The following is a 27,226-nucleotide window of genomic DNA, read 5'->3' as shown; positions in this document are numbered from 1 at the left end:
ACCCCTTTCTTCTGTGGCCGGACCGAAAAGTTGAGCCCATTTTCAGGCCCAATAGGACCAATCATTATGTATTCTCGCCTACAATCTATACTATATTAAAAAACATTTTTAGACACTTTTGCCCTTTACTAAATTTACAAATTTACAAATTATGTCATTAATATATTATTACAAATATTAAATTAATTATTAATTATTAATTATCAATACTATAAATACATGGAATATAAAAGGTTAGAATGCAAAAAGTTTTCCAATAACATAAAATTAATTTTTTATTTAATTAAAATTCAGAGTTTTAGAATTTGAAAAGCTTTTGTAACGTTTTATCCTCTATTACTATAAAAATAGGTTTTCTTGTACATGTTTTTCACAAGTTTCAATACTTTTTTATTCTTAGTTCCTTGAAACATCTCTCAAATATGATTCAATATTGAAAACATCTCGAGATATTTGTGACATATTCATCAAGTTGCAAGAGAGGCATATGTTGAATCTACATATCTCGAATACTAGGTTTGTAACATTACCATTCCACAATTTTACAAAGTTGAATAATAGTATCTGTCAAGCAATCTTCAAGAATGAGCATATTTACTCTAAAAGATAAGAGTGTATAGTAAGTACTTGGATTTTTTTTGTTACTATTGTTATTTTTCTAATTAGTGTGTTTTTTATTTGGAATGTTTCTTTTTTTAGCAGTTTTATTTAGTTTAGGATTTGGACTTTTTTTTGTTACTAATGTTTTTTATTGTTTAGTGTATTTTTTTTATATGGAATGTTTTTTTTAGCAATTTTATTTGGAATATTTGTTTAAAATATAGATAATTACAAGCTCATGTTCTTATTGTTGGAAAAAAAAAACAATCATAGAAGCCAGTATATAAAAAAATGTTTAATTAATAAATTAATTATAAACAATAATTTGTATAGAATCGTAAAAGGTGGAATATAAAACTTTTGGTCATTTTATTTTCTAATATTATAATTTGAAGAATTTTTCTTTAATAATTTTAATTATAATATAAAATTAAATCAATAAAATAATTTAGTTTTAGTTACAAAATTCAACATATACAACAAAATCTCAAAATCTCAACCCTAAACAAATATTTATTCAACAAACAAAATATTAAAAAAATAAAATAAAGGATCCATATTAGGTTGAAATAATTTAAAAATAAAAATATTAAAATACCTATTTACTTTTTTATTAATATATAATTTTTTCCTTTACTTTTAATTTATTTATTTACAAAATATATCATTAACAATTAACTATAAATAATATATTTTAAAAATAATTATAAATAGTACATTTTATTATTAGTAATTAACTGTCAATAATAATAAATATATATAAAAATTAATCTTAATTATTTTTTAAAATAATTATACTTAAAACATTTTACGTGAAATTATATAAAATTTAAATTATCTTATAATTAAAAAAAATTTATACACGTGGTAATACACTAGTAATACAAGGTTCGCATCTGCTGCGAGACAATTCCCCATGGACTTTCTTTACCGTACAAATTGCGCATTCTCCTCCCGCCATATATTCACGCTTGCAACTTCGCACACTACGTTCTCCCCGACGAACGATCAACGAAGAAGAAGAAGATAATTTTGTTCCGTTTCTTGTCTTTGCTGAGAAATTTTGTTTGAAAAAGCATTGGGGAAGTGGATATCTTCGAGTACTGGATTACAAAAGAATGCTTCGTGCCTGTGCGAGAAGTCGATGTTCTCAACGGCTCATTTATCTTCGTCGTTTCTCCTCGTCGTCCCCGTCTTCTTCCTCATCTTCTACTGCGCAAAAATCAATTGAGGTCTCTAATAATCTCCAGAATTCGCATCTAGTCTCACCCCCGGCTCCGATTTTGCACCGCCCGTTGAACAGTCTGTTGCCTAGTGCATCACCCGCTTCTTTTTCTCGCAGTTCGATTATAACTGTCTCCGCCGCTATTGTTTCTGCTTTAATCGCTTCCGTTGCTTTTCTTCCCTCTGACAATCAGTCTGATCGCCCCCAGGAGGATTATAACCTCTTATATGATGGGATTGAAGGGGCAGCTCAAAGATCTAGCGACTCATTTAAGAGGATCTTTCACCACGTTAAACAAACTGGCGTTGCCGCGTCGGTTCTCTGGCAATCGTTAAGGTCTGTGTTGTCTTCTGCCAATCATGAGGTCCGGTCCGGCTTTGAACTTAGGGTCGCGGCGTTGCTGGCTGACATTGCTGCAGCCAATGCTACTCGGAGGGCCGCGATTGTCGGGGCAGGAGGCGGTGCCGTGGTGGATTGGTTGCTCGAGTCGGTGGCGGTTCCTCGGGATGGATGTGGGACTCAGGCAGAGTCGGCCAGAGCGCTCGCCTACTTGATTGCCGATCCTAATGTGTCCGCTTCCGTCCTTGGTAGGCCTCGTGCAGTTCCAAATCTTTTGAGGTTCATCTTCTCGTGTCAGCCTCGGCGAACGAAGCAGGTAAAATTTGGTGAATTCTCGAACTAAATTTTCTGGTCTCGTGAGAATGAGATATAAATGTGAGATTAGTGAAGTTTTAACATAGTTTCATAAAAAGAAAAAGGAATTAAGATAGGCATTTAAGTTTCAAATATGACGAGCTTCTTTTTTGGTGCAGACGATTATTATCATTTAATCATAGTCTGTGAGACTTCTTTCAATACCTTATTCGTTGTCCCTTTTGCCACGGTTCTATAATTTGGAAAAGAAGTTTCTTGATGAAAGCAGGTTAAGGTTTCAGATAGGCAAACAATTGCCTTACCATGAAATGGCTGCAAAATGATTTTGAGTGAAATTGGTTGATAAGGTATAGTTATTACAACACACGAGTTCAGAACGCATGTTAGGAATCTGCCCATAGCTTAGGATGTTGTTCGCTTTATGCTATCCAAACGGATAATTCTTTGGTGTTTGGTCATTGAACAAAATGTAAAATATTTTACTCAAGATTTTGTTGATATTTCCCTCATAAGCCTTGTTTTCCCATTGATATTTGTCTCATTTTTGTGGGACAGCATCCAAGACGTAGTTCATTCGATATTTCTGATTATTTGAAAGGTAGGAGCATGCTTGTGGCTGCCATCATGGATATTGTAACGTCCAATTGCGATAGTTTAGAGAAGCTAGCTTTTGAGCCATCCTTGCCTGCAAATGCTGAAACTCGAGACATTGCAGCAGCTATTCAAGTTATTGAGGAAGGTGGTCTGCAATTTGATGAACCAAATGGTGATGAAGATGAAGATGGTGGGAGGGGCATCAAAGGAATAGGAATTAAAATTCTTGGAGGCACTACTGTTTTGGGGCTTTCAAGAACAAGTGGGTTTGTAAAGTTGGCATATTCTGATGTTGGTCATGTAGAACTGGTAAAACATACACCTAAAAGTTTAGTATCGGAGAAGCATGATAGCTCACTTGTAGCCAATTCTTCTGTTGTTCCTGGTCTGTGGGATGATTTGCATTGTGAGCATGTTGCTGTACCTTTTGCGGCATGGGCATTGGCAAATTGGGCTATGGCATCAGAACTGAACAGATTGCACATTCATGAACTAGATCAAGATGGACAAGCCGTCATGACTGCTTTAATGGCACCTGAAAGGTCAGTGAAATGGCATGGAAGTTTGGTAGCGAGGCTTTTATTAGAGGATCAGAATCTTCCCCTAAATGATTCTGTTTCTGATTGGAGCTCAAGCCTTCTTTCTACTGTTTCTCATGCAAGTAAAAATGATGACATCCCTTTGGCTCAGGCTGCTTTGTCTGCATTTTTGGCTTCTGTTGAACAGTGCCCTGGGGCACAAAAAAAGATAATGGAGAAGGGTCTGCATATAATGAGAGATGCTGCTACACGGACCCAAAAACATGGAGAGGTTCAAGAAGCTTTAGCGAAGGCATTAGAGTTACTCAGCACTGAGAGGATGCATCTATCTGCTGAGGAGAGTCAGAGATGGTCTGCTATACTACTTCAATGGGTCTTTGGCAAATTTTCCTCTGAATCTTTGAGGTCTTCTGCCACTAAAATTTTATCTTGCATTCTTGAAGACTACGGACCAAGCTCCATACCCATTTCTCAAGGATGGCTGGCTGTACTGCTGACTGAAATACTGGGTTCTACTAAGAAGCCTGCAGTTAATGGAGCTAATCAGCTTAAGAATGACAAAGTGAAGGTCTGAGATATCTTTATTTTTTAAACTAAGGATTCAGATACACTCAATTACTCATCTTGTAGTTTAGTAACGTCAAAGTGATTTTTGCATGTGTACACCTCACACATAGTTTTGCCACACCAGTGTCTAAGCTGATGTAGTGTGTTTTGACGAGAGGTTATTTTGTCGTTTCTATTTTACTTAAATGTTCTTGTGAACTTCTGCAGACTAAAATTGAGCAGTCAAACATTGTTTTTGCCGGTCAAGTTGCTAATCAGTTAGCAGGAGCAGTTGTTAACCTGGCAGTACACCAGTTTGGTGCAACTACCGATTCATTAGATACCTCTCCCTTAGCAGATCTACTTTCACGTGAACCTTTTGTAGCACATTTGAAGAACTTGAAAAAGGACAATAGTTCTAAATTTGATGCAGCTGATTCTGCAATGGCAACATTAAAGGGGATTAAAGCGTTGACTGAAGTTTGTGCAGATGATTCTTCATGTCAGAGAAGAATTGCTGATTTTGGTGTTCTCTTTTTTCTGAGACGCCTTTTGTTATGTGATGATTATGAGAAGCTGGCAGCTATGGAAGCATATGATGCATCTAGAGTTCTTGAGGCTCAAGAACGTATTCCTAATGCCTCTGGTGGACCACCAGTTTCAGAGAGGAAGAATGACTCGACTAGTGTCCGAGTTCCCCCTACAGCTCACATCCGTAGACATGCTGCTCGCCTTTTAACTATCCTTTCACTTCTAGAGAAAGTCCAGAAAGAGATTCTTTCAGATGAAGCACTATGTAAATGGCTTGAGGACTGTGCGAATGGGGCCATTCCTGGTTGCAATGATGCTAAATTGCAAAGCTATGCTAGAGCCACGCTGTTAAATATATTTTGTATTAACCGTAGAGCTTTTGAAAATCGTGGTCTCTCTGATACAGAGTCTGCAGAGAGACAAAAGAATTGCCCTCGTTATGATGATATGATTTTTTTAATAAATCCCGAGCGTCCTCACTGGAAGAATCTCGGGGAAAAGGAGCAGGATACTGTTCAAAAGGATGAATATCCTTTTGTTGATATTGATGGTGTAGCTGTTGCAAGAAATGGATATGATAGTAATTCCTCTTCATCTCATACATCTCAGAATCATTCTGAGCTAGCCTCTCCTTTGGTAGATGTTGTTTTTATTCATGGCCTCCGTGGTGGACCTTACAAGTCATGGCGCATAGCTGAGGACAAATCCTCAACAAAATCTGGACTGGTAGAGAAGATTGATCAGGAGGCAGGGAAATTAGGGACATTTTGGCCTGGTGAATGGCTTTCATCTGACTTCCCAAGAGCTCGCATGTTTACCCTTAAATACAAGGTCTTTTCAGAACTTTAATGTTTCATTTGTTGTAATCTGAAACTGAAGTTGCAAACTTTGAAAATTATTTATACGTTGAAAAGATCTGAACTTTACAAATCTTGTGCAGACAAATCTCACCCAGTGGTCTGGGGCTAGCCTTCCTCTTCAGGTTTGTTTTTTACTGGAGCTGTTAGTCTCTTGAACTCTAAATAACTTATAATTTATCAAACCTTAGAAGTTTGGTTATGTTTGCATCATATGTTCACTGTCTTCAAAGCCAAATGCATTTTGAGAATCTGCGACTTGTGCAAGAACCATCTTTGATGCAATTAAATCTGGATTTTAGCTGATGAAGTCATTCTTCTCCTCTTTACCGAGCTTTAGTAGTTCAAAGAAATGCAGTATGTTACTACTACCGATAATAGTGTGGTTGATAGTTTGATGTAAGACAGCTGGATTTCTAATTCCTTAGTAGCTATGCAATCCAATAAAACTTCCGTAGTTTTCCTGTTGCAATTGTGACGTTAATAGTATGATTTCAACGTTGATTGTTTCAATTTTTGTCTTTTGAGCACATAAATGAGAATTCTACTGTCTTTATTCTTTTCTGTTGGCCCTCTGCTGATATTGTTTTATATTGTTTTCTGTGATAAATGGTTGGTCATCAATTTTTGTTTTTTAAAACTTGAAGGAAGTCAGCTCCATGCTACTGGATAAGCTTGTTGCTGCTGGGATTGGGGACCGACCTGTTGTATTTGTTACTCACAGGTTTGTACAAGAATGATGTTGTTTAATTTATGAATATCGAACCTAGAGCTAGCTTGGTCTACCTGTTTGTTCTGATATGAAACCTTTTACCTTGAAAGATATTGTTTTCCACTGACATTTCTATATTGTGGTCAGCTTTGAGCTTGCTGCATCAGCCTATATTTTATTAATTTCCCAGCCTTCTTCATTGAGAGTTTGTTTTAGTCCGTCACTTGCTTGAAAAGGTGTACAAGGTTACTCATTGCTGGTTTTTGTAATGCACACAAGTTCTAGGCACTTGCAATACTCATATCTTTTAGTTCTGATCTTACTCAATCAGCATTTATCGTATTCATTATTATTATGTTTTTCCGAAGCTTTTTTCATGTGATGGAAACCTTTTTAGTGTATGCAACTTTCTTGTTTGCAGCATGGGAGGCCTGGTTGTCAAGCAAATGCTGTATAAAGCCCAGACAGAAAATATTGATAACCTTGTGAAGAATACTGTGGGAGTTGTATGGTTTTCTGAACTATTTGTTTTACTTGTGTTTTTTTTCTTCTTTTTCTATCTTAGTGTCTTTAGTGTTCTTACCAGTTATCTTGTTGACCACTGACTTCAGGTCTTCTATAGCTGCCCACATTTTGGCAGCAAACTGGCAGACATGCCTTGGCGAATGGGTCTTGTATTTCGCCCTGCCCCTACAGTTAGTATTTGACTTCATTAACTAAGTGACTCTGTTTGAGGAGCAATTATCATTTGTCGTCTTGCTTTTTCTTTGGGAACTGTTCAGATTTTATACTAACATCAATTACACATCTCTTGTTATTCAGATAGGAGAGCTGAGAAGTGGGTCTCCTAGATTGGTGGAGCTGAATGATTTTCTCCGTCACCTCCATAAGAAAGGACTGCTTGAGGTCCTTAGTTTCTGTGAGGTAGTCTACTATTAAGTTGAAAAACAATGTTCCTTCGTGTCTGTATTTTAGAATGATGGGCAGCTTATGATTATCTGCAGACGAAGGTGACCCCAATTGTCGAAGGTTATGGAGGATGGGCTTTCCGAATGGAAATTGTTCCTATTGAATCTGCATATCCTGGCTATGGCGAACTTGTTGTAAGTATGAATTGGGATTAGTTTATAATCTAGAAATCTGAACATACCTTTCAATATCACCTTATATTATTTTTAGAGTTTGGACTAATATACTATGAAAACTGATGAATGGTTATTTGTCTGTTTGTTGAGGTGGCAATTTTTTTCGAAGATGTAGTTTTCATGAACACTATGTAGCCTAATCTAATGAATTGAGTCATAAACTGTATTTCATGTCTTAAATATATGCTAGATTGGTAATCTTTATGATACTTTGTCGGGTAAAATGGTGATAGCTGCAATGGATGATGCATCCTATTGCTTTGTAATTGGTCCTCGTGCCACGTGTGGTCCCCAATTCATTCTTTCTGATTAAAAAATTCAATCAATTTTATCATATATCTTCTCTTAATGATAGGTTACTCACAGCTGATTTAAATACTAGTTGTAATTGGTTTTGCATGAGAATTAAACAATTTAAAAATTGAATATGCATATTTGTTTCTAGGATTTAACTACCAAAAGTTATTGGTTCTATAAATTAATTTCATGAATAGAATATCGCCACCCCCTCCCTTCCTCGAGCTTTTATAACTGAGGAACTGGGAGGGTATTTCATATCTGATACTCCCCAACTCCAGAAGTGCTAAAAACGGATTCTGAAATTGCATGTCTATATTCAATGAATCTCTCACTAACCAAAAACCGTATAAGAGAATTTTCTTTGGTATCAGGAAGGTCTCATTGAGGAATGTTCACTTGCTTTAGGGTGATGGATTAGGAAAAATTAGGAGCAATATTTTGGACAATTCATCTATCTATGCACTCAGTTTGGAATCTGTATCTTGTTAGCCAACCTTGCTGCAAAACCACGTTTGTCTTACAAATCTTATTTCTTTTCTTCATGGTACAGGTATTAGAATCAACAGATCACATAAATTCATGTAAACCCCTCAGTCGCACTGATCCTTCATACACACGGACATTAGAATTTTTGCAGAAGTTGAAAGCTCGCTATGGTTAGCAGATCACTCCCCTTCATTTTTGTAGCCTATATCTTTGTATATAGTCATAGTGGAGGGTTGCCACAAGGTTATGATATTCTTATTGATGCTGCTGAAACGACATGCTTTCCCGACCGAAGGGTTCGAGTGCCATCATGTAAAATCTGAATGCTAACATAGCATAGAGGATACAGCCATCAGCATGAAAATTTGTTCAATGTACCTTTCCCAGTTTAATATCATTCGTTACATTTTTCTTGTAACATTGTTTTGATATGAATAATAGTTTAGAGGTAGGAAGATATATTACATTGTACATATCAAATTACGTAAAATGAGAAAGCGAATTTGAAAAACCAAGTTCGTGTTTTCCAGCTTGATTCAACTAATGTATCAAATTAAGAGGATACCGATGGGGCATACTTGTGATTTAAACTTGTCCTTTTCATAAGATCGTGAATGAAGTTTTCATTTTGTACTATGTCATATCATGAATTAGTAAGTGTGTCTAAGTTTCAAGAGAATCTATCTTTCTTATTCTTAAGCAAGTTTTTGAGATGATCCATGATTTATGTTTCGTCTTTCAAATTTATCGATCAATTTCGATTTTTTTTTAAATTGAGATATATGGATCTTTGAACCTACGTGTTGAGAGAAATCATGTTAAAATGTCGAATGCAAGTAAAGTAAATATTATTATTGACTATTATCTAAAAATGCTATTGGGCAAATTTCAAATGTTAAAAAAAAAAAATAGTGTTTGAAAATTATTATCATTTTAAAAATTTAGTTGAAAATTAAAAAAACGTTCACTAAAGATAAAAACCACACGAATAAATAATTATTGTTGAACTTCATTTTTAAAGATTCCAAAACTAAAAAAAAAAAAAAATAGCAAGAAAGCGAAAGCCCAATCCAATATCATACTATTGAGGATGCCGGCAAGGAAGTAGATATTGTGGAACAAAAATCGACCGCCTGAGCTTCCCTCCGACGATGTCGTTGCCGGAGAGCGTAGCACTGCAATCTTTTGAGCGAATTTCTTCAACTTATGCTTCTGTTTCTCGCTCCTTCTCCCGCGTAGTTCCTTCGAGACCTTTGATAATTTCGACGAGTGTAATGACTCGGAAGATGAAGGTGAGAAATGGAGGTGCTCTGAGCTTGTGCTGCTTGGATTCAAATCATTCTGCTCCTTTGCCGTCCACGACTGCGACGAGCACGAGCTCTGCTCCTCCGGTTTTAAAGAGGAAGAAGAGGTACAGGAAGGAGTATCCTGGAGAGAGCAAAGGCATTACTGAGGAGTTGAGGTTCGTTGCCATGAGGCTTCGGAATGTTAATGGTAAAAAGTTGTCCGGTGATGCTGATTCATTCAGCGAAGATGAAGTAGAGGAGAGAGATGACGGAAATTTGATGTTGAGTGACAATGGCAATGATGAGAACGGAGATGGAGTAGAGAGTTGGCAACCAAGCTTGGATGGATTTCTTAAATACTTGGTTGATAGTAAGCTCGTCTTCAGCACTGTAGAGCAAATCGTTGATGAATCCAGCGACGTTGCTTGTAAGATTCCTCCCTGCATTTTCTTATTGGAGGTTGTTTATAACTTTATACTACCAAGACGAGAAGATGCATGATAGTGTTTACGACTAACATAGATACATCCGACCATATAGATTTGCGGTGTAGGCTTTAGATAATTGGTTACATTATTCTAGAGTTTATTGGAATTTCATGTGCTTTGTGCGTTAAGATGTGCACACACACAATTTTTATTTCTATTTAAACATTTTGGGATTCTCAACTAAGCTCTTGTTTGAAGATTATTAGATTGCCACTGCTCCTTTGCCTTTGGTTGCTGGTCATTCCTCTTGAATCTTTCCAATATCTCCTGATGCTGGTCGCAGGATATCTCTCAGATGCTTCCTTGTTTACTTTCAGGCTCCTGGTTCTCTGTTAAAGCCATAATTTGTGGAGAAAGATGCCTCTATGGTTATTTGGCACCTTTTGATGAATAGAAAGAGATGACTTTTCTCAAGATACCCATATCCCTTTCTTGGAAAATTCTATAGTTCTCGGCTTAAAATTGGTGCACGTTAAGCGAGTTTATAACTTTTCAACTTTCCTCATTGATTGTAATTAGAGGGCATTGTTCTATATCCTGCTGGATTGGTTTCTCATCTCCTGATGTCCTCTTCTATATCTTCCTTCTTATTGAAATAAAATTCTGTGATTCTTATTATTAAAAGAAGTCCTGCTCATAAGGCAGTGCACAAATGAAAGGACTAGAGGAGAAACAATAGCTGTCAGGCATTTGGAATTTTTATGGTTCTCTGGGCTGTCTAAATGGTTCTCTTGAGAATAATTAGTGATGGGATGCACTGTTCATTTTTATGTTTCAAAAGACTGAAACCCAGTATTTTGATTGCAGATAGTTACTTCAGAAAATCAGGATTGGAACGTTCAGAATGTCTTGCCAAGGATTTAGAGTGGTTCAGCGAACAGGGTATTGTGGTACCCACACCGAGCAATCCAGGGGTTTCTTATGCTAAGTATCTCGAGGAACTTGCTGAGAGGAGTGCCCCTTTGTTCCTTTGCCATTACTATAATATATACTTTTCACATATAGCAGGTGGGCAAGTGATAGCAGGACAGGTATGTGAAGCCTTTCTGCTGATGTATGTATAATGTAATTGACGGTTAGCTGAAATTTTTTTTATTGTGATCTATAATCTTTTTCCTAAGGTTTCGGAGAGACTCCTTGAAGGAAGGAAGCTTGAATTTTATACATGGGCAGGGGATGCAGAAGATTTGCTGAAAAATGTCCGTGAGAAGCTTAACATGCTTGGAGAGGTTGGTTTCGTAGACTACTTAGTAAATTACATTCAACTAATGCTTTACCATTTGCTAACCCTGTGCTGCTATGTTGGCACTAATGCAGCACTGGTCTCGGGATGCGAAAAATAAATGCTTGAGAGAAGCAACCAAGTCATTCCGCTTCTTGGGACAGATAGTTCGTTTGATTATCTTATGACCAGCTATTTAGAGTGCTACAATTTTGAAGGTGTTCCTGGTAAAGAGGCAATATTGTTCATCCTTCTCGTATTTTAATTATATATCTGCTTCATTCATAAGTTAATATCCTTTGTTTTAGATTCTCAATAGGCACAAGACTAGAATATCATGGGGCTAACAAATGGGTAAAGGCACACGTTTTTTCACATGAGCAGAACATTTCATAACTTTACATCCTCGAGAAAATACGCTAGTGTTTGATGTATTTTTAAGCATTAAGCATTAAAATTCATTTCCGATTATTTTTTTTTTAATTTTGTTTTTATTATTATTTTTTGTCGTCGTCGCCGTCTTTGTATGTTATTCATCTACTTCTCCTTCCTCTTTCCATCATTACTCTCCACGTCCTCTGTCCAGATGAATGCCTCCCAACTCACGGACACACTCACACTCAGAGTAAATGTTCGATAATTTAGATGGCCAAAGGCAAGGACATTAAAAAGGGTCTTCCAATTGGTGCAAAGAAAGGATAAGCTGTAAGAGTTCAAACGAAGCATAAAATTCACTCCAAAGAGCCTAGTAAATGGATAGTTGTCGAAACTATTAAAAGGAGCATTAGCAAAATCAAATTTATATTCAATCCTCCATTACAGTTAGAAAATTCCTAAAAAATGCATAACAAGTTGCAAGCAATTGAAGACAAAGAAAAGGAGCATTTATTTAGTAAGAAAAAGTTGGTGCTTCAATTGGGGCAGGATTGATTGTATAATCAGAAGAGTTTATATTATTTTCTTTTTACTTTTTGTGCGTGGAGGATGCAGGGGGTTCGAGGGGTGGGAATTTCCCACTACCTAGTACGGTCTCACCGATGGCCAAATAGGTGCATAAAAGTCTAAAACCTAGCAAGAGACCAAAAATTTTTCTCTAGATCTCTCCCAAGCCAAAGACCCTATAGAGCTGTGAAAAGGCTAGCATGACACAAGATCTGGCCCTTATCACGAACCGTGGATGCACAAGGATCTCCTCCACCATAAAGCTGCACTCTCCACTAGAAAAACATCAAAACAACTAAAAAGAAGGAGAAAATCAACAAGAAAAGATTTAGTGCACGACATGATGTTATGTTGCACGTTGCCTGCTTAGATGGGGTCGTTTCCTGCGTATATAAGGAAGACATTAACGATTAGTTGAAGTAATTATATAGAGTGGAAAATATTGAAAACAGAACGAAAGTTTATGGAATAGCCTAGGACAACTGACCTTTTAAAGGTGGTTCCTGTAACATTGTTTAAAATGGAAATAATTTTATTCTCTTTTGTTTGCCTGAGAAGCATGGTTCCTCATTATAGATTGATGTTATGGTGCCTGTGAGGTTGGGGATGGGGGGTCCTATTTACACGCTTCCGTCTTTGTCTGGTTGCTCAACCTCTCTGATTAGCATGTCTATTAAGATAACCAGCTAGAACAAAATGAGGACTTGCCACTATGTATGAAAAAACCAATAGTAAATAAACTGTCGGGATTTCTGCTTCAAATGCAACTTAAGCTGAAACAGTTCTAGATTCTCTCTCTCTCTCTCTCTCTCTCTCTCTCTCTCTATATATATATATATATATATATATTTTGAGTACTAGATTCTCTACATTAGGTGCAATGAAACTTGCATAAAAATGCTTCTAAATATTCATTTTAATGAAAACTAATTTTGTTTGTTCTATGAGATTCGCACATAGAGTTCCATGTAAGTACAGTTATTTTTAATGTTGTCTTTCTCTAATATAGAATATACTGAGAATTGCTTATGATATTTTCTCCATGGTTGTTAAGAACATATTGATAAAAAGAAGGGTGCACGTTTTATTTTTTCATAGGGGAAACACGTGTCATTAATAGAAGGGATGCAAGGTTGTATATGTTATAAATTCTTTTTTATCATAGTAAAGAATTGAGAAGTATCAAAATATCACCATTTTAGTTTGAGAATTTTTAAATTATGCCCCTCTGACTTCAAATTACATTTTGACCATAATATAAAAACAAAAGGTGTATTATTCAATTTTGATTTTAGATAAAATTGAATTCTAAAATGATTTAAAATATCATTAGTCAAACTTCATTATATGATACAAACATAATAAATAATGTTACAAACAAGTGAAAATATGAACTTTTTAGTTTTTATATTATTCCACTAGATTATATATGGACCTAAACACTATTTTCTCTTGAGATTTTAAAAATAAAAAATAAAAATCTATATCTGACATAGGGGTGTTTAAAATACTTAATGATCCAAAAACATAGAACAATTAAGTCTAAACCTTTTGAGTTGAGTTGAATTATAACCTTGTTTGGATTGGTTTAATATTAAATAGGTTGAATCGCTATCCATTGAGTATATTCTTTAAGTTCTTTTTAAAATAGTTCATATTGAACTATTCCTAAAAATGAAGTTTAGAATTGAACTAAACAACTCAAACTATTAGTTAAATAAGAACTCCTTTCTTACTATTTAATGCTAGCATGTCTCCTTACATTTCATTTCACTCAAGGACCCTTCTACTGTTTTCATTCTTTCTTAGCTTTTATAAAATAATTGTTTGAAATTTTTAGAATATTGTTTTTTTCATAAATAAACTATGACACTTAACTATTACTATCTTTTATTATTATTTTTACACAATTAAAAAAAAAAAGAATGGCTGAACTGGAAAAAAAAAGGAAAAAAAAAATACCCTAAATAGTTTGAACTATCTCAATCTAAAAATTACAGGGTTGTGTTGGGTCCATTATGCATGATGGGAGAAATTTAGTTGAATGGAGTCTAAAATGTTTCTTTATTGAAAAGCTTCAATTCATGAAAATGTCGAGTTGAACTTTGAAGGGAGAATATTTTTCTCAATTTTGTTCAATTCAAGTATGATAGGAATAGGAATGCTATTAGGATAGAGTTAGGAATATTATTAGGATATTAAGATTTGTTATAAATAGAGTGAGGGAAAAACGATGGAGGTACCTCAAATTATTTGGGGAATATTATAATCCTTCTATCTTTTTATCTTTGAATCTATTTTTAGTTATTTTGGTTCTATCAAATTATTGTTAACAAGAGTATTTCATATTCAGAGAAGCAGTCTCCAAGTATTTGTCATAGCCTTATGCTTTTTATTTTATTTTAAAATTGTATTTCTAGGTCTTGTCACCCTTAGTCTTACCTTCAGTGTTTGATGCTTTACAACACCATTGGTTTAGGTTAGCTGATAGCTTCGCTATTCACTTCTAACTACAACTTGTAATGTACTGTGTCATCCATTTAACACCAATTTATATGGTGCTCTAGTTCTTGATTCAAGGTTCTTGCCGTATCATTTTAATTCTTGATTTAAGGTTGTTAAATTAATGATAATACACAAAAATCTCATGGATACACCCAGTTTTCTAGATTAAAATCATCACCCCAAATATATATAGTTTTGATTGGTTCATATAACATATCAACATAGCAAAATTGTCTCATGGGTTCTCTTCTTGTAGTTTCTGGCCGCCTCCTGATTTGGTGTCAAAAAAACAATAATAATTGTCAGTCTTTTCCTACAAGAGAAATGTAGAGAATTGACTATTCTAGAAACCGATATATGGAGATAAGTATGAAAATAAACCATTGTATGGTAATATTGAACCATGATTTAGAATCTGAATCTGAATTACACACGATAAGATTTATAATGATTTTTCCTTGTTCTTCTTTGGACACTTCCAATAGGTAATGGAGCTTTTTTCTGAAAGGGTAGGAGTTGAAAATTCTCAGAAAATGGCTCTCTCTTTCAATCAGTCAAAGTTGCAATGAACCTACAGAGCAGCCCCCATTCAAAGGCTTTGATTCTCTAATTGGTAATGAGAAAAATCAGTGATTTTGGAGAGTGGAGGCTGCAGGCATAGGGCCACTGACCTTCCCCAACTTGAGGAGCTAACCCCATTATTTTCAACATTCCATCAAATGCCATCAGGTACACATTCTAAAGTACTTGGGAGAACCATTGGATTCATTTGACTTGGCTTTTGGTGGGGTTTAAAGCTTTCTACACCTTTCTTTTTATCTTCTCTCTCTCTATATATATATATAATTTTTTTTCTATATTTCAAAATCATTATCAATAATGCGCACTTGGTCAATTATCACTTTCACTTTGCCTAGTGCCTCAACATCGTTCAAGACAGTGACACTCAGCACAAATCAAATTGGCACTATCATCACTCTTGATATGGTTAAGAATCTATTGAAAAGACTAAAGGTTAAGTAATATATTGTGTTTGTATTATGAGAATTTTGTATTTATTTAGTCTCTAAAATTTTAAAGATTTCAATTGCATATTTGAAATTTATAGTATCCTTCTATTAGATTCTTGAGAGAATGTTGGTTTGACATGACGTTAATCTATCTATCTGTCTACCGTGTCATACTAGCTTCTTTGAACTTTATTTGATGGGCATATTACACATAATTTGTTTATGACATTGCGATAGGATTCAAATAGGAGTATAATCTAAAAAAAGATGTGGTTGGAACTTAGATAGACGTAATTTAATGTTAAAAGTAGAGGAACTAATTTTATAATTTAACCCAAATTAAGTTTATCTTAACTTGTCAAGCTAGCCTTTTGGATCTAGTGGTTCAAATTCATGGAATGTTATTTTTCCTCTGCTTTATGTAATTATATCTGTTGGGTTTTGAGTTAATATTTAAATTCACATGTCAGGGAGTGGTGAGAAAAGATTGAAAAGAATTATAATTTTGTTATAATGTTTTAGGTTAAGTTTTTGAAATTGATAATCATTTGATAAAATTATTGCTAATTATTGATATATAATTCATTCATTAAGATGTTACTATATTAATACCTCCATTAACGGTGTTAAAGCTTGTTTTTATCATGAATCTGCTCGTGCATTTCCCTTAGTAGAAGCTGTTCCTTTTTTTCTTGTTGGTTGGAATTATGCTAATTCCACCATTAGCGGTGTTAAATGATTAAGTGTTTGACCATAGAGTTTAAATTCAGCTTTATCAATGATAATTTCAACTCTATTGTTTAAAAACCTCCAAGTCCTTGAGAATGGTTTGGTCTCCAAGTGGTTTCAAAAGAATTATGACAAGAGTAAGAAATAACTTGAATAATAACCCCAAATCATCTTATTAGTATATTTTTGTGGTAGAACATGTGGGGTGTAGATTCGAACCCACAATCTTTTGGTTCGGAGTTTATGTCTCAACTAGTTGAGCTATGCTTTGATTGATTAAAAAAAAATCATCTTATTAGTAATTATTTGTTATATTATATTCTCCAGTTGAACCATAAATGATAAATTTATTAGAGAGGCCATGGCCATTAAGAGCAGTTCAAAACTTTTGGACTCAACCTATTTTGGAGCTAAGTTTTCTAGAACATATTAGATAAATGTAGTTGTTTAGAAACACATTCAAACATGGTACTTCTTTTGTGAAAACTTTAAAGTCTCGATCAAAATCAATATGCTATGTTTTGTCAAATACGTCTCTTCACTACCACATATACTTTTTAAAAATCTGTTCCAAAATAATTAAAGTTGTTCAATTAGTGAAGGCATTTGTAACCTTCCTAAAGATGGAGATTCGAATCTCGACTGTACTCATGCTCGCATCAAAAATCTACAAGAGTATATATGGAATCTTGAAGTATATGGTTGTATGGTTTGGTGGTGTGGTTAGTTGAGGACATTATATATTGGAGAGCAACTGAGAACGCTAAGATCCAAAGACGCAGGAAAAAAGGAGCAAAACAGAGCAACAGCTTATGGTTTGGGCGCACAAGGCAAATATTTGATGCTGTTGGGCTGAGAAGAGGCAATGGCAGATCACACTTGCCGTTTGAGTGCTTGCTTTTCAACACACTATTTCTCAATCTATTGAGATCCAATTTGATTCCCTACCATGATCATAACCACCACCATTCTCCATGGCTATAGAAGTTCAAAAGAATCTAAATCATTCAACTGCCTTGTTTGCATTTTTAATAGCAATTTTCTTGACTTAAAGATAAATAAGGTTATAGAGTTTTCAAGCGCTCTACAAGTATCATATCACTATTCCAAAATTCCTCCGAACAGTCATTTATCCGTCCACTTTCCACTTGTAAGAGCCTACTTTTATCCAATCACTGATTGATAACGGTGATATGTATTTGTGTTGCTATTTTTATAAATGCTTCTCTTAACATACTTTCAAAACAAAATCAATTCAACATTTTTTTCTATCTTCTCTATTTTATCTAGCTATTTTGCTCTTTTAAGAGCAATTGGTCTAAAGATGGGTGTTATTTGTTATGGAGCTTTGAGCTCACCCCTCATTACAGATGATTTGAGCTAGATAATATTTCAGTTGGGTTGTTGGTCAGAGAATACTTGCTATACCGATGCAGATGACTTACTTGTTGGTCAGAGAATACTTGCTCCTTGAGATACCCTTACTCCAATTATCTCTGCTATTTATAATTCTCCCATCAATTTGTACATGTCGAGTTTACGAGTGGAGCGAGTAAATGGAAGCACGTGAAGGAAGTAAAGTAGAATTTGAATGGAGGTGGTAGCAATGGTGAAAGAGAGGGGGTAACCAAAAACAGTGTGTAAATTGGTTAGTGGGTTTGGCACTTTCTTTATTCCAAAATGGGAAGCGATTCCCATTTAGATGCAATTACTGCCATATTCTTTGGAAATGAATCATTCTAAAATGGAACTTCCTTTTTCTGCATGGGACATGCAGCAGATCAGTATCAGTTGCTAATGGAGGAAGAAGAATATTTTTTATTTGCCCTTTGACAAGAAAGCAAAAAACTATGCCCTCTCTCTCTCTCTCTCTCTCCCTCCACACTTTCTCTCTCTAGGAGAATCTTGGGGGCACATAATCATTCTCTACCCAATTCCAACTCCAACTACACTTTTTTTTTCTTCTTTGGAATTTCTTAGAATCTAGTCTTGCTAATCATCACTTAAGTCTACTCCCTTGTGAGAGAGAATAATAATATTGAAAAAAAGGGATCTTAGATACCTTTTATTTTTATATATATATATATATCTCCGTGTGTCTTTGCCAATTACCATGAATCTCGACAAAATCACGGGTTAATGGCTTAACCTTATTACATTTGGTTTGATCTTAAGTAGGTGGCCACCATGATTTGAACTCATTTCCTCTCCTTTTAAAAGAAGAAAAAAAAACTTTATTTGTGTAATATAAAACATGATGGAACCCAATAGAATATTTTGTCTTATACATAAATTGATACTTGTCGATTTAATTAAACTGAGTTGGGATGTTTTTGTTCTTTTTTTATTTTTTTTTTATTTTGAATAGCTATTTTTGAGAACTATTAGTTTTTCAACTTGTATCCACTTTCTATATTTTAGTTTTCAAGAATTTATTTTATTTTTTGTTTAGTCCGTATCATAAACTTGATATATATTTTGTTTTTAATTGCTCAACTTTTCGCTTCTTTTAATTTCAAATTTTAGGTTGGGTTGGAAGTAGGATAGAAAACAAGCAAGGAAAGAAAAAAGAAATTACAAAAGCATAATTTTAAAAAAAATATAGAAAACTAACAAAACTGCAACAAAACTAACAAAAAATAGAAAGTTAGAAATAAATTAAGCTAAGCAGGATCAAATTCGATTGGTTTTCGTAGATCCAGTCAATTGGGATTGGTAATCCAACTCCAAAACTGCAATAATTCGTCTTGTTTTGGACCGTAGAATATGGAAGAAGAGAGGAAATTTTGTTGTTATTCCAACTATATATATATATGATATTTCAAATTTAAAAAGTTTTTTTTTAATACAAATTTAAAAAGTTAGGAGTGAACCCGTTAGAGAAAATACTTTTGGTCCTTATATTTAATTTGCACTGAAATATAATTTAGTTCGATTGACAATAATTTAGTCCCTATACTTTTAAATTTGTAATACTTTAACTAAAATTTAGTATGTAATAATATTTTGTCTTTGAAATTTAAAAATTGGCAACGATTTAATTCCTATATATATATATATATATATACATGTAAATTGATAATTAAATTGACGGGACCAACTGTTTATAAATACAAAGACTAAATTGTTACCTAATAGACACATCATTTTGATACGATTTTTCATGGTAACTAGGAAATAAATTGTTAAAATTTAAATTACTATATATTAAATTTAGAGATTAAATTGTTACAAATTTAAAAATTACATCATTGATCTTTGCTTCCATGAAAGTATAGGATCAAAATAACCGAAAAAATTAAGAAAACTTAGAACCAATATTACTTCTAATTAAACCTCTAATGAATGATTTTAATGAAGTTACATATTTTGAAGGTATCATCCCAACCGTCTTCCTACGTTTATAAATACCTCACTTCGCTCCATCTTCGAGGCATCCCATACCCCTCTTTCTCTCTCTCATCACCAATATCTCTCTCTCTCTCTCTTCCCAAATCTTCATTTCCAACAGACAAAATGGCCGGAATCAATCTCATCGCCGCCGCCCTACTCGTCCTTGCTCTTATCTCCGGCAGTGTATCACGCAGCGAAGCAAGGTTGGCGCCCATGGATCACCCCCTCGACGGCAATAATCCAATCTCCAAAACTACCGCCGCCGTCCCTCCTCTCCAGTCCTCCCCACCGGCATTCCACCGCACTCCGGTCATCTCCGCCAGCGACGTCGAGCTCCAAGGCGGTGACTTCCGACCCACCACCCCCGGCCACAGTCCTGGCGCCGGCCACTCCCTCGCCCCGGCCAGCCACGTGGATTCCAAAATCCATTAGAATGATAATTTGGATCATTATTATTCATCTTATATGCATGGCTGTAGTATAGGATCAGTATTGTATCTAATTTTATTTTCAACTGCAGGCTTCGACAAAAAAAAAAAAAATTATATTTTTATTATGGCTTCCTTCTATATATGTCTTTCAATTATTACCATGTTTTAATCCTCTGTTAATTAATGAAGTTTGATTTAATCATTTCCTCAGTCTGTTTCCATAATTACCCATTCACGGGTAAGTTTTGGGCCTTGGCCCAAACTGAGCAAATTAATATTGGGCCAATGGGTATTGGGCCGGACCCATCAATATGTTAAAAACACGTGATTAAATAAAGGGAAATAAATTAGGAAATAAAAGAGTAATTGGCGGCGGATCGAGGCAGAGCCCCGAAGAGGGAACTAAACTAGAAAAGATCAAAGTTTATCTTAGAGAAATGGACGGCTGGGATCAAACCGAACCGCTTAATCCTAGGGTGGAAAAAGCGACCGCGTTGGCTCAAAAAAGGAAAAAAAAACCTGACCGGTTTGTATATCGTCATCTTCAAAAATAAATCCTGAGCTTAGACCCTAATCCAGACCTCTTTCTTTTTTCTGTTTTTTTTTTTTTTTTTTGGGTTCTGTTTTGGGGCTTCTCTTTCTAACACTCAGATTCGGAATTTTCTCTGTTTCTCTTTCAATTCAGATTCTTTTTACCCTTTTGGGTGTACATTAAAATCTGCTCTATTCTTTTTCTTCTTCTCTTTTCTCCCCACTATTAATACGGAGGAAGATAAGATGCAAAGCAACGGCTCTGATTCGCAGCCGCAGGAGCCAAATCAACGGCTCCAACAGCCGCAGCAGTGGATGCCAATGCAGTATCCGCCGGCGGCGATGGTAATGCCGCCCCATATGATGACGCCGCAGCCTTACATGCCGCCGCCCTTGCCGCCGCAGTATATGCATTATCACCACCAATATCAGCATCACCATCTCCCTATACAGCATTCCCAGCCTCTACAGGGATCTGGCGGCGAAAACAAGACGATTTGGGTCGGCGACTTGCACCATTGGATGGATGAGAGTTACCTCCATAACTGCTTTGCTTCCATCGGCGAGGTCCAAATTCTTCTTTTCGTTAACTAATCTTTTACGTTTATATGCGTTGATAGTTAGACGATGAATATGTGACCATTCACTATCTGTACATTAGTAGCCGAATGAGTCGTTACGATTGAAATTATTTGCTGGCCTGCCGGAAAGATTCATTTATTTTTCCGATTCATTATTATAGATGAATACGTCTACTTATAGATTTCTTGTTCTGGTCTTTCTTAATTTTGGAACATTCTTGTTTTGGAATTTGAACTCAAAACTGAATGATTATCGAATAATTGGGTTGGATTTTTTTATAAATGTTTTTGCTACCTTTAAGGGAGTTAGAATTTATTGGAGTTATCTCTTGAGATTTATTTACGTTTTCTGATGTTGGAAGGCTTCAGAAGAATTTGCTTAAGAATGCAGCAGAGCAGTATATTTTGTTAATCTTTTTTGGAATTGAAAAAATTTCAACGAGACTTGGTATCTGGTAAAGTAACATAGAAGTATAGTTTAGACTCTTAGTTATGTTTCTTTCCTCTCAAATTTACCATATATTGAATATTGTGAAAAGGATATGAAAAAATATTCTGTACTGTTTCAATTTCATTCCTATTGGTTGGGTGATATACACAATGCTCACTAGACTTATTTTATTAATAAATGGAGGATCACATTCGCTATTAATTGACATTGACATTTTATTGCACCTTTTATTTTGGAGGTTTTGTTTAGATTTTTATATTTGTTGTTTGTATCTCCAGATATGTACAGGGATGTACATGGATATGATTACTTCTAATGAAATCATCCTTGGCATACCCAAACAATCTTTTTTTAATATAACAATCTTCAATTGTTATTAGGTTGGCATGATCGTGCTGAGCATAGTTTGTTCTGTTTCTGTATGATGCAGATTTCATCTATCAAGGTTATTCGTAATAAGCAAACTGGTTTGTCTGAGGGGTATGGATTTGTAGAATTTTTTGCTCATGCAACAGCTGAGAAAGCTCTTCAGAACTATTCTGGAATGTTTATGCCAAATACAGAGCAGGCTTTCCGCCTGAATTGGGCGACATTTAGCACGGGTGACAAGCGATCTGACAATGATCCCGATCTTTCAATCTTCGTCGGAGACTTAGCTGCAGATGTTACTGATACTTTGTTGTATGAAACTTTTTCTAGTAAATTTCCTTCTGTTAAAGCTGCAAAAGTTGTCATTGATGCCAACACTGGTCGATCAAAGGGTTATGGTTTTGTAAGGTTTGGAGATGATAATGAGAGGTCTCAGGCCATGACTGAAATGAATGGTGTTTATTGTTCAAGCAGACCTATGCGCATTGGTGCAGCAACACCTAGAAAGTCTTCTGGATACCAGCAACAATATTCTTCACAAGGTATATTTAAATATTTTTGGAGTTGAAATACTGTGGGAAGTTACAATATAGTGTGCTTAACCTAAAACCACTTCAAAGAGTGATTGGTTTTTGGAGGGTGAGCAATTCTGGAATAAATAAAAATATGGAAGTCTTTATTTTTCCCCTGGAATTTGATTCAAGACCTTGGGATTACAAATGTTTACTAAAAAGTCTATATTTATTTTATATTCTTTTGTTGGGTGTGGGGGTTATGTATCAAAAGAGTTGTGATTCATTTCCTGTTAAAAAAATAACAAAGAAGAATAAATGGGTTTTCGACTCAATTAGTTTTGGAGTTTGATTTTATTTTTGTCCTTAGGAATGTTGTTGAAGTTCATGTTCGTGTGTCAAACATTAATGTTAGACAGCAAAAGGCATCTGACTAATTTGTTCATATCTTTTTGCAAGCTTTCCTTTATATAGACCTACTTTTTGTATACTTGCAATGATGAAGACTGAAGTGGTGTCCGGTCAAACAGAGGTTGCAAGTTTGTCTATTTCTTCCCTAGAATTCATGCTGAATATATATAGCATCTATATGTTAGTCTTTCATTTTTAGATATCAAATAATTTATTGCTAATGCCACGTATTTATTTAAGCTATTTGTTTCTGGAGTTATCTTATCAATAAGGTAGGCCCTCCAAATTTTTTCATTAGTAAGTTTTGAATTGTGGCTGTAAGCTTGGATATATTTGCTGTCAATCTTCCTCAAGGAAAAGTAGTTCTTAAATAGCATCTCCATAGAATGTAACCTTTGGTAATCAGTGTCAGTTTGCATACAACTCAATTTACTCTTCACATTTCATACCAAATGAAACAATTTTAAGGATCTAATTCTTTGAATGTCTGTGCTTTTGGGGTTTACTCATGGATTCCCTACCCGTTGGGACTGCTTATACATTTCTGTGCTCTGATTTTTGTAGGAGGATATTCTTCAAATGGTTCCTTTAGCCAAGGTCTCCAATCTGAAGGAGATTCTGCAAATACAACAGTGAGTTGCTTTCATCGTTTTTATTTGCACAAGCTAGTGATTCCACCTATTCTAGGGTTAATCCTAGTTTTCATTTAGATATTTGTTGGAGGGCTCGATCCTAACGTCACTGATGAAGATCTGAGGCAGCCTTTCTCGCAGTATGGTGAGATAGTCTCTGTTAAAATTCCAGTTGGTAAAGGATGTGGGTTTGTCCAATTCGCCAACAGGTAAACGTTTTGTAACCAGTAGTATTTGGTTATCTGTTTCGCTTCTTTATTGAGATATTGACTTCCAGGCACATATACTTATTAATTTTCCCCTGCAGAAATGATGCCGAAGAGGCTTTGCAGAAACTAAATGGAACTGTAATTGGCAAGCAAACTGTTCGTCTATCTTGGGGCCGAAATCCGGCAAATAAGCAGGCAAATTACCCTCCTCTCCAACTGTGAAATGATAACAAAAAACCTATGCATGACTGTCTCAATTTCCACGACTTCCCTGAAGGGGAAGAAGAAGAAATCGACTAAAATTAGCTGTTCTTACAACTTTGGTCTATGAACTCTCATGTTTATTTGTTTTATCTGGTAACTCTTGTGGTTCCACATGTCGGTTATGGTGCTAAATTTGAACACACTAGCGTAGGAACGTTCAGTTCTCATTGCTTTTTGTCATTCGAAGTGTTCGGTTTACTTGGATTAAACAAACTTTAACAGTTTTTTTTCCTTGCATTTGTTTGAGGTTTGGCAGTTCAGAGATTTCGGGAACCAGTGGAATGGAGCTTACTATGGAGGGCACATGTATGATGGCTATGGATATGGTCTGCCTCCTCATGATCCAAGTATGTACCACGCAGCTTATGGAGCTTACCCTGTCTATGGAAGCCATCAACAACAAGTAATCTGAACACACCAATCTTTAATCAATCCTTAGGCACTTTCCAAGTAGAAACAGCTGAAGTTGCTTCAGCTTCTGGAATTCACTTGGGTTTTTTTTCTTTCTTTTTTTAATAGATATTTTTCCATATTAATCCGCCTTCCATCTGCGTAGTGGAACTGAATTTTGATGACCTAAGCTAGTTCTCTCATCTCGTAGGGATATTTATATATTCATTTCATTTAGATTATTACTGAAAACTGATGACGAACTTATTATTAGATTATATATAATCCCGCGTTAGTGCATGCATGATATTGTGGCACCTTGGTATGCTTATACTTTAGTCAAGTCATTGATTTTCATTCAAATTCATTTTTCAATGTATAATTGGAAAATATAGTTTCGAATTTTCGACCTTCCGAAATAAGGGTTTGTTTCAATTATAAATTTTAGTGAGAATTTTGGATGCCTCGTGTCTATGGCATCTAGATTATTTTTGTGAGATTGATATATTTGTTTCGGTTTCATGTTTTTCTTTGGGCTTCAGTGTCTAAAAGACTTTTGTTTGATATTAAGGATCAATTAATACATACAATAAATTTGATTTTGGGCAGATAGATATTATGGACTTTTTTTTTTCTTAGTACAACATGTAGGCTGGAAGATCGAACTTATAACTTTTTGGTTTGATATATATGTCAATTACTGTTGAATTATGATCACTTTTGACATATTATCTGACTTCGTTTCTAAAATAGTGACTAGTGACGATGATAATAATATAGCATAAATACAAAATGTGATATAGATTAAAGACTTATATTTCTATGTAGACTTGAACTAGTTTTCTCTGTTGGTATCTACTCCTTTTTGTTTGGACCAGTTCTTCCAGCACGCCTCTAGAGGTGTCTTTTGGCTGTTACTAATTTGAGTGGTATTTGCCCACCCTATCCAATTATCTATAGGAGTGTTCTCGGGGTGGGAATCAAAATTTTCTGTCCATCTTATTCACCATCCCCACAAAATTCTTCACAAAATTTTTACGGAGATTGAGGCAAAAATTCCTCAACGAGAACTCGTGGGAATTCGGGTCTTCGGGAGGAATTAGTTCTCGTTTAGTTGCTTTTAATAGAAAATTTTCAATTAAATGTTAATTCTCTATGAGGATTCCTATTTTCATAACTACATTCTCTTGAAATTTTTATTTAAAAGAGTAATTTCTTTAAAAAAAAATATCTTAAAATTTAAATTTCACAATTTAGAAAAGTCTGTAAATATCACAATAATATCTAGTAAATTTTATATTACAAATATTTACATTTAGGGTTTATATATCTATATAAAATATTTCCATCCCCAGAAAAGTAACATTCTCAATTACCTATAAATTTGAATCTCAAAATTTCTAGTTTTTTAATTATTTAGCTATACTTAGATTGGTTTTCTTAGTTTTTCGAGTATTATCTACTTGTCCACATAATATTCTTTTTATTTCACATCTAGTCTTTTTAAAATGTCAATTGAATAATAATTACCTACATACCAATCACTAGAGTTCCTACACTATTCCTATTGCATTTAATGGGTGAGTGGGTTTCACTCACTAAAAACCTTTAAAATTTTTAGCCAGTCAAAATAGGCCACATTGGAAAATTAGTAGGAATAACCACTAGTGTGTAGGCAAGTGGTTGGGTAAGTATTTTCTATTTCAATTTCATTGTGGTCTTTCAATTGAATTTGTAGTTGGATTATATGATAACCTATGCATAACCATGTGATTGGGATATTTTCTACTTTCTTTAGTTATAAGTTTTAAATCCTCATTTCCGTATGTGTGATGTAAAATAATTGAGAAATGAGCACGAAAGATTGTTCTCGTTTAAAAATGAGCATGCACCTGTCGAATGTTTTATGAAATTGTCCATATTTTAATGAAAAAATGTTAAATATCTACTCATAAAATGAAAAATTCATAGACTTCAACTCATACACATTTGAAACCATCGATAGAATTATCTACGACAGAAATTTAATATACCGACGATATCCGAGTCCCATAAGATTCCGAAGTGAGATGGGAAGACATGGACTTTGTTGGTGGCCAACTTCCTTTATACGCAAAAGCAGCGACTTTGGAAGGGCGAATCAATCGTGGAGAGGATTGAGCACAGCAGCAGCCACATAATTGAAAAGGAGGGACCAAAAACGAAACTTGATGAAGGCTGCCAAATCAAAAGAAAAGAAAAGAAAAGAAAACAGTGTTGAACGAAGTTGAAGCCTATTTGGATTTGTGTGTTGTGTTTCGATGGAACTGTAAAAGAGGCTTTTTAGATGGTAGCTGCCTCTGCCACGTCGCTGTTTGTCGCACCTCCGCCACGTCCCCACGGCAGCGGCAGCGCCAGAGTAAAGCAAAAGGGGCTCCTCGTAGCCCCACGGCATGGCGTTTAAGCACGGCCCCGGTCTTCCAAAAATTATTGGCAGCCATTTCCTATATTTCTTATCTTACTTTCGGGTTTGGTTTATTTTGATCCATATACTTTCAAAATATCTATTTGATTTTGTTTATTTTATATAATCGTTCATTTTGTTTCTTGTCTTAAAAAAAGTGACAATTTCTGTTCTTATTTGCATAACATGAATTTTGTATACTATATAAACTCTTAAATACAAATATATAGCTACATTT

General features: G+C 34.9%; 3 protein-coding genes across 3 annotated transcripts; all 3 read left to right on the top strand.

The window, feature by feature from the left end:
• Nucleotides 1–1,517: 1,517 nt before the first annotated feature.
• LOC111006140 (alpha/beta-Hydrolases superfamily protein) lies at nt 1,518–8,830 on the top strand. The gene is made up of 10 exons (XM_022277912.2): nt 1,518–2,480; nt 3,035–4,180; nt 4,387–5,520; nt 5,630–5,671; nt 6,194–6,270; nt 6,680–6,764; nt 6,870–6,953; nt 7,081–7,182; nt 7,263–7,361; nt 8,254–8,830. The coding sequence occupies exons 1-10, from the start codon at nt 1,719–1,721 to the stop codon at nt 8,362–8,364; spliced, it is 3,642 nt and encodes a 1,213-aa protein (XP_022133604.1). The 5' UTR covers nt 1,518–1,718; the 3' UTR covers nt 8,365–8,830.
• Nucleotides 8,831–9,217: 387 nt separating this feature from the next.
• Nucleotides 9,218–15,813, top strand: HO2 (heme oxygenase 2). The gene is made up of 5 exons (XM_022286361.2): nt 9,218–9,902; nt 10,771–10,994; nt 11,085–11,192; nt 11,281–11,412; nt 15,118–15,813. Exons 1-4 carry the CDS (start codon nt 9,341–9,343, stop codon nt 11,371–11,373), a joined length of 987 nt encoding a protein of 328 aa, XP_022142053.1. The 5' UTR covers nt 9,218–9,340; the 3' UTR covers nt 11,374–11,412; nt 15,118–15,813.
• Nucleotides 15,814–20,779: 4,966 nt separating this feature from the next.
• On the top strand, nt 20,780–24,845 carry LOC111011304 (polyadenylate-binding protein RBP47C). The gene is made up of 6 exons (XM_022285015.2): nt 20,780–21,293; nt 22,189–22,669; nt 23,615–23,682; nt 23,761–23,891; nt 23,990–24,086; nt 24,412–24,845. The coding sequence occupies exons 1-6, from the start codon at nt 20,973–20,975 to the stop codon at nt 24,565–24,567; spliced, it is 1,254 nt and encodes a 417-aa protein (XP_022140707.1). The 5' UTR covers nt 20,780–20,972; the 3' UTR covers nt 24,568–24,845.
• Nucleotides 24,846–27,226: the final 2,381 nt, after the last annotated feature.

Source organism: Momordica charantia (genome assembly GCF_013281855.1).
Source record: "Momordica charantia cultivar OHB3-1 chromosome 11 unlocalized genomic scaffold, Mcharantia_2.0 BLBB01000011.1, whole genome shotgun sequence".
NCBI lineage: Eukaryota > Viridiplantae > Streptophyta > Magnoliopsida > Cucurbitales > Cucurbitaceae > Momordica > Momordica charantia.
This window is presented reverse-complemented; position numbering and strand designations above follow the sequence as displayed.